We start from the raw sequence: 8,695 nt of genomic DNA on the forward strand, positions 1-8,695 counted from the left end.
TTTGAAAAAGCAAGAATGTAAGCTTTGGAACCGGCCCATTTTTGGCTCAGCAACTGGGTAGTGCTTGCTTATTAGTGGCTACATTAAGACACCAATCAGCAACCACTACTCAGGCGGTTAACCAAAAAGACTGGCTCCTAAGCTTAATATCTTTATTTGATAAAGCAAGAATGTAAGAGAACAAAGATAGGAGTAAAGTTAGAACGGCAGTCTACACCAGAATTGTTATGGTTTTAAAAGACAGATCATCCCTTTATTACCCATGCCCCAGTTTTGCATAACCACCAGTTATATTAATATATTTATTACCCTATATCTAAGGGTCTGCAGACTGCCCCCTTATCTTAGCTTTTGATACATGCAGTTTAGCCAATCAGTGCAGACTCCTAAATAACTCCATGGGAGTAAGCACAACATTATCTATATGACATGAACTAGTCTAGTACTGTCTTAACTGAAAACTTTCAAAATGCTCTGAGCTAAGAGGCAGTTTTCAACTGTTTAGAAATCAGTTTGAGGCTACCTACGTTTAGCTTTTCAAAAATACCACTAAGGGAACAAAGCAAATTTAATAAGTCAATTGGAAAGTTGGTTTAAAATTTCACACCCTATCTGAATCAGCTTAATTTTTGATGAGGCTATCCCTTTAAGATTTTATCCAAAATCTTTAAGGAAAGAAGATTCTTATAAAAACTGAGTCCATGCCATGCAGAACAGACCAAGTTTAATTTATCCTTGACAGGATTAAGTACTTGGCAGAACCTTCCATTAAAAAAAAAAAAAAAAAAAGCCCCTTAAAAGCATATTCATGTATACCCATTACCATTATTTGCTTTGTGTTTACTCCTAGCTACAGAATGTAATCTAGAGATTAAATGCATCAGTGATCGATTTAATTTTTCTCCCCAGTAATGAGAACTATAAATATTAATTTGTGTAAACTGGGGTTCAAAGTCAATTCCCGTTATTACAGGAAATGCCAGGTCTCATTCCATAAACCTAGATATGAGTTAAGACCTTTATCTGACAATTTAGACAAAATGACTTTGTTCTCAAATTAGAGACTTGATGTAGAATGATAATCTGGGGAGTGCAGTCATTTGCTAGCTGTGACTCTTAACCAATTTTTTTCTCCATATGGAGAGGGAGTTACAGGGCAGAAAAAGTAATTTTGGTTAAAAAACTGACAGTCAATTGGTAAACTGCATTACACATTCACCCTCCATGTATAAAAGTTTGGAAATTAGCACAACTTCTCTAACATTTATAGAAGTATTGCCCTGGAATACACTTTTTATTAAGACATTTTCAAGGGAAAATACATTATTTTTGACTGCTATATTAAATCCACACCAAGTCTGGTATTCTTGTAAATACATTGTGTATCCGAGTGTAGTACTACATTATGCTTTAGATTGTAAAGACCATCTGATGATTGTTAATTAAGTCCCACTGCTACTTTAACCAAATAGACCAGCTCATTTAATACAAAGAGATTGTCACAACCTCATATTACCAGTTTTCTGGTAGACAGCATCTACAACACAAGAGACAATAAAAAAAAAATGTATTAATATTTATTTATTTTTTTTAACTTTGAAAAAGTTTCAGATAAATTACATTTTTATATGCATCTCAGGAAGCCAGATCGGAACATCTACTGTAAGACACAGGCTATTTAAGTCTAGTATCAATCCTCTTCTTCATCTGCACCATCACCAGATTCTGTTCCCACCTCTTCATAATCCTTCTCCAGAGCAGCCATATCCTCTCTTGCCTCAGAGAACTCCCCTTCCTCCATACCTTCTCCCACATACCAATGTACAAATGCTCTCTTTGAGTACATCAGGTCAAACTTGTGGTCTAACCTGGCCCAAGCCTCAGCAATAGCTGTAGTGTTGCTGAGCATACAGACAGCACGCTGAACTTTAGCCAGGTCCCCTCCTGGGACAACAGTGGGAGGCTGGTAATTAATTCCCACCTTAAAACCAGTAGGACACCAATCAACAAACTGAATGGACCTCCTGGTTTTAATTGCAGCAATGGCCGCATTGACATCTTTGGGCACTACATCACCTCTGTATAATAAGCAGCACGCCATGTATTTACCACGTCTAGGATCACATTTTACCATCTGGTTGGAATATTCAAAGCAAGCATTTGTTATTTCTGGCACAGATAGCTGCTCGTGGTAAGCTTTTTCTGCAGATATTATAGGTGAATAGGTGACCAGTGGGAAGTGGATTCTAGGATAAGGCACCAAGTTTGTTTGAAACTCAGTTAAGTCAACATTCAGAGCACCATCAAACCTTAAGGAAGCTGTAATTGAGGAGACTATTTGTCCTATTAACCTGTTCAAATTAGTATAAGAAGGACGTTCAATGTCCAAGTTACGGTTGCAGATATCATAGATGGCCTCGTTGTCTACCATAAAGGCACAGTCTGAATGTTCTAAGGTTGTGTGGGTTGTTAGGATAGAATTATAAGGTTCTACTACTGCTGTGGAGACCCGTGGAGCAGGATAGACTGAGAATTCAAGCTTTGACTTTTTTCCATAATCAACAGAAAGACGTTCCATCAACAGTGAAGTGAAGCCAGATCCTGTTCCTCCTCCAAAGCTGTGGAAGACCAGAAATCCTTGAAGGCCACTACATTGATCTGCCTGTAAGACACAAAGTTTGTTTAAGATTTCTGCACACATTGGCCACAGATAATTAATGATTGTTCAAGTGACTGATAAGCTTTTCCAACATAATTCCAGCTAGCAAAGACCTTGAAACCAGTTAACACCTGAGCCTAGGTAGTTTAAGGAAAAAAAATTAAAAAAAATGCAATTTAATAAGTTAATGAAATCCTCAGTTGATAGGGCACGTCAGAGCTCCAGTTAAGTATTGCTCTAAGATTGTAGTTTTACAGGTATTTTACCGATGGCTAAATAAGCTAGAGGTTTTATGCAACAAGCATAGAGTTAAGGATACACACACACATAGTCTGCATCAACACTAGACATGTTTAGACCACACAATGCTACATATAGTTAGCCCACCTACCATTTTACGGATTCTATCCAACACAGGGTCAATGAGTTCCTTTCCAATAGTGTAGTGTCCCCGAGCATAGTTATTAGCTGCATCCTCTTTGCCAGTTATAAGCTGCTCTGGATGAAACAGTGATCGATAGGTTCCAGTTTTGATTTCATCTGTAAAACAGGGACACTTTAGCATGCCATAAGAATTAGAGTTTAGACCATACATTAGCTACTCCCTACCATAGCTGGCACCAGATATTTAGGGATCCCCCTAACAGTCAGCAACTTCTATACATAAGTTTCCTTTTTGAGGTGTGAAATGTAGTACCGTGCACTTTTGATGGCTTGATATTAAAGACGTAAATAATAATCTGATCAGTAACCATGGTTATTAACCTTCTCTCACCCAAAGGAGATCATGAAAATATGTCCTGTTTGTGTACCCTGAGGAATAGAAATGAAAAACCCTGCTCTATATTTAAAGGGACAGGCAACACCAAAAGTTTTGTAAAAAAATAAATATAAATATAATAAATAAATAAATAAATAAATAAATAAATAAATAAATAAATAAATAAATAAATAAATAAATAAATAAATAAATAAATAAATAAATAAATAAATAAATAAATAAATAAATAAATAAATAAATAAATAAATAAATAAATAAATAAATAAATAAATAAATAAATAAATAAATAAATAAATAAATAAATAAATAAATAAATAAATAAATAAATAAATAAATAAATAAATAAATAAATAAATAAATAAATAAATAAATAAATAAATAAATAAATAAATAAATAAATAAATAAATAAATAAATAAATAAATAAATAAATAAATAAATAAATAAATAAATAAATAAATAAATAAATAAATAAATAAATAAATAAATAAATAAATAAATAAATAAATAAATAAATAAATAAATAAATAAATAAATAAATAAATAAATAAATAAATAAATAAATAAATAAATAAATAAATAAATAAATAAATAAATAAATAAATAAATAAATAAATAAATAAATATATATATATATATATATATATATATATATATATATATATATATATATATATATATATATATATATATATATATATATATATTATATATATATATATATATATATATATTATATATATAATATATATATATATATATATATATATATATATATATATAGTTAGCCCACCTACTATCTATCATCCCTTTATTGCCTATTCCCCAGTTTTGCATAAACAGCTATAATACAAATTTTACCTTCGATTACCTTGTACCTCTGCAAACTGCCCCTTTATTGCATTTTAGCCAATCAGTGCCAACTCCTAGGTAACTTCATGTGCGTGAGCTCAATGTTTTCTATATGACACATGAACTAATGCCCTCTAGTGGTCAAAATGCATTCAGATTAGAAGCAGCCTTCAAAGTCTAAGAAATTAGCATATGAGCCTAGCTAGGTTTAGCTTTCAACTAATACCATGAGAACAAAGCAAAATTAGTGATAAAAGTAAATTGTAACGTTGTTTAAGATTACATGCTCTATCTGAATCATGAAAGTTTATTTTGGACTTGACTGTCCCTTTAAGTCCAGATAAATGCATTACCAATGACCGTCTGCTCCAGGTCAATAAAGACAGCACGGGGCACATGTTTCCCTGAGCCGGTCTCACTGAAGAAGGTTCCAAACGATGAATCCACAAGTCCCGCAACTCTGTCAGAAGGGATAATCCCATCAGGCTGGATTCCATGCTCCAGACAATACAGCTCCCAGCAGGCATTGCCCATCTGCACTCCTGCTTGGCCAATATGTACAGAGATGCACTCCCTCTGAAAAACACAGCATCATGAGAAGAAACAAGAGTTCTGAACCTAGTTTAACAAAGAAACACAAGATTTTTACCATTTATTCCTATTAAAAGAATTAAATATATTCAATAAATTAAAATAGAAATCCTTTGTTTTCCCATAACAGAAGTAAACCTCATGAGAAGACTTGTGCACAGGTCACTTGCCTGAAAACAAAATGACATTTTAACATGTGAACCAAAAGGGCAAATAGTTACAAACTGTATATATGTATGCGTGCATGTGTGCGTGCGTGCGTGCAGAGTCACAAAAAAGCTTTTTTGCAACTCTGAATTAGATGCGGTCCTAGACTGAAAATGCATGCACATTACAATAGGGCCTTAAATGACAAACACAAGATCACCCTTATTGAAAGGAGGGCTGGCAATGGCGTGGCTATTAGTATATTTATAGTGGGTAAAACCTGGATACCGACAGATCTGTGCGTTTCTCAGCCAACCACACCTGGATCCTGCTAAATCTAACTTGGTTATGTAAACATTTCTGGATCCACATGGATTCCAGTCCAATTTAAACTTTAAAGGAACATTAAACACAATTTTTCTTTCATTATTCAGATAAATACAATTTTAAACAAAATTCCAATTTCCTTCTATTATCTAATTTGCTTAATTCTTAGTTTAAGAAATAGAAAGGCACATGGGTGAACCAATCACATGAGGCATCTACGTGCAGCCACCAATCAGCAGCTACTGAGCCTATTTAGATATGCTTTTCAACAAAGGATAAAGAGATTGAAGCAAATTAGAAAGTTTTTCAAAATTGAATACTCTTTCTAAAACATGAAAGAAATATAAAAAATTGTTGTAGAGTCCCTTTAACACAATCAGATCCAAGTCTCACACCAAGCTATTTAAAACAAATATATATAAAAAATAAAACTATGAATATAGATCCAGCTTTTACTCAAACCCAGTGAGGAATGGGGAAAACAGGCCAGCGTAGCAGATACAAGAGACAACAAGGTTAAAGGGATATGAAACAACATTTTGTGATTCAGACAGAGCATACACAATTATTAAACAGTTACCAAATTTGCTTAGTTTTCCATAGTGTTCTCTTTTGGAGAGATATTTAGGTAGTTGTCTGGAGCACTACATGAAAGGAACTAGTGCCCTTGCAAAACTGCTGCCATATAGTGCTTAAGACACATGCACCTTCCTGAGCTTATATCCCTGCATTTTAAAGATACTAAGAACTGCATGCTCCAACAGAATCATGACAGAAATTGAGTTCCATGTCCCTTTAAGAAAAAAAAAAAGTTACTGGGAAAAGGAGCGAATGCAAGTAAAGTGGAAAACAAATTTTTCATTTTAAAAATGTACAGACTTTTGGCCCTATAGATCTATTTCCATTTAATTTAGGTTTCCGCTGACTTTAAAGAAAAATAAAGGACATCAAACCTAAAAGTTCTTTAATAAATCAGATTGAACATTACATTGTCTTTCCAATTTAAAGAGACATGCAACCCCAAATTTCTCTTTCATGATTAAAATAGAGAAAACCATTTTAAACATTTCAATTTACTTCATTCTTTAGATATCCTTTGTTGAAGAAATAGCAAGAGCATGGGTGAGCCAATCACACAAGACATCTATGTGAAAACACCAACCAGCAGCTACTGAGCCTATTTAGATATGTATTCCAACAAAGGATATCAAGAGAATGAAGCAAATTAAAAAGAAGTAAATTGGAAAGTTGTTTAAAAAATTGTATGCTCTAAATCATGTCCCTTTAAGCCTATAATCAATTTTTCCTCACTCTTAGTATTCTTTGTTAAAGGAGCAGCAATGCAATAGGGTGAGCTAGCGAATCATCCAGTGAGCCAATGGCAAGATTTATGTGCAGCCGCCAATCAGCAGCTACCTCCCAGTAGTGCATTGCTTCTCCTAAGCATACCTAGGAATGCTCTTTCAAAGGCTAGAGAGAAGGAAGAAAATACATAGCCGTTTAAAATTGTATGCTCAATTTAAATTCTGAAATACCTATTTTGGGTACACACATCTCTTAAGATGAAATAAAAAAAAGGTGAAGATAGAGTTGTCACCTTTTCTAGAATGATACCGGCCAAACTCATTAGCATACGTAATTACAGAGCATAGATCAGGAACTAAATTTGCAAGGACTGATTATTTTTTTATTTAGAAAAAGATTCCAATACACCATGGTAGCACATTTCTATCTTTAAAGGGACATGAAACACATTTCTTTTGGGTCAGATATATTACTTTCCAATTCACCTCTTATCAAAACTTAGTTTTTTAGTATTCTTTGTTGAAGAAGCAGTGCACTAGCATGAGCTAGTTGAACACATCCAGTTATCCAACAACAAGAGGCAGATTTGTTCACCCACCAATCAGCAGCTAGCTCCTGGTAATGCATTGCTCATAGTGAGCCTACCTAGATATGATTTTTAACAAAAGGATGCCAAGAGAACAAGTCAAATTGGACAATAGAAGTTATTTGGAAAGTTGCATGCTCTGAGTAATGAAATACATTTTTGGGTTTTACATGGGAAGACACAGGTAGAGGGTTCTCCTTGCCTAAATACAGATTGGGACCTAAGACTAGTAGAGTTTGTATAAAGCACCTAGTATTTGTAAAACTTTTCTGTAGTTGTGCAGTTTAAAATGACCATATAAGTCAAGTGTGAAAGCTTTCCAGACTAACACTTTGTTTGGTACAATTGTTTTTCCAATGGGCAAAACTCAACCTACAGGATACCTTTTTTATTGGGGAGAAAAAAAAAAAAAAAAAAAAAACACCACCACACGTTTCAGGTAATACAGGTTTGTGCACAAGCAAGATGATAAATCTATGGCGTAGCGTGGGGGGCACAGGGGCCGTTGCCCTGGGCGCATAATTCTTAGGGGCACAAAATTCCAAAACAAATTTGCGCCCTTAAGGAGTTTTGTTATAAAAATCACAGGTGGGGGTTGCATTTGAGGAAACCGCCTGCCAATTCATAACATGCGCTACCGTACACACTCACAAATGCATCACGGGAGTATGGGGGCGTGGGGAATCTGCAGGCTGAGGTTAGCTGCTGGTAAGCTGAAAGAGCCATCTCCTTATGAGTTGCGCTCCGCCGCTCTCACATACAGCGCCGGCGATCAGCATCAGCTGACAGCCAATTACAGTCTAGAAACCTCTATGATGGTTGATGGCTATTAACACTGCATGTAAGATGTTTCCATGCAGCGTTAAAGGGACACTGAACCCACATTTTGTTTTCACGATTCACAGAGCATGCAATTTTAAGCAACTTTCTAATTTACTCCTATTATCAATTTCTCATCGTTCTCTTGCTATCTTTATTTGAAAAAAAAAGAATCTAAGCTAATTTTTTTTTAATCAGAATCCTGGACAGCATTTGTTTATTGGTGAATGTGTCCACCAATCAGCAAGAACAACCCAGGTTGTTCACCAAAAATGGGTCAGCATCTAAACTTACATTCTTGCTTTTCAAATAGGTACCAAGAGAATGAAGAAAAAAAAATTTAATAGGAGTAAATTAGAAAATTGCTGCTCTATCTGAATCACAAAAGAAAGTTTTTTTGGGTTCAGTATCCCTTTAAGCCAAATTGGAAACATGCCCCCCTTTCCATGCACACAATCAGCATCTAGTTGCTGCCAGCCAATGGCTGTAGTTTTGTGCGGTTGAAACTCAGGCAGTGAGGCGACAAGGTGAGTTGGCTGCCTTGCTGGAGAAGATGATTAGTGCTACTGCTGCCTGTAATAAAAAATACATGAGTTTGGCAAGTGACAGTCTAAATTTTACTTTGTACT

General features: G+C 34.6%; 1 protein-coding gene across 1 annotated transcript; it reads right to left on the reverse strand.

Moving 5' to 3' along the window:
- Nucleotides 1-1,565: 1,565 nt before the first annotated feature.
- LOC128662587 (tubulin alpha-3 chain) lies at nt 1,566-4,862 on the reverse strand. The gene is made up of 3 exons (XM_053716399.1): nt 4,645-4,862; nt 3,051-3,199; nt 1,566-2,662 (listed from the first exon to the last, which is right to left on the reverse strand). Exons 1-3 carry the CDS (start codon nt 4,823-4,825, stop codon nt 1,691-1,693), a joined length of 1,302 nt encoding a protein of 433 aa, XP_053572374.1. The 5' UTR covers nt 4,826-4,862; the 3' UTR covers nt 1,566-1,690.
- Nucleotides 4,863-8,695: the final 3,833 nt, after the last annotated feature.

Source organism: Bombina bombina, chromosome 6 (genome assembly GCF_027579735.1).
Source record: "Bombina bombina isolate aBomBom1 chromosome 6, aBomBom1.pri, whole genome shotgun sequence".
In the NCBI taxonomy this organism is placed as follows: Eukaryota; Metazoa; Chordata; class Amphibia; order Anura; family Bombinatoridae; genus Bombina; species Bombina bombina.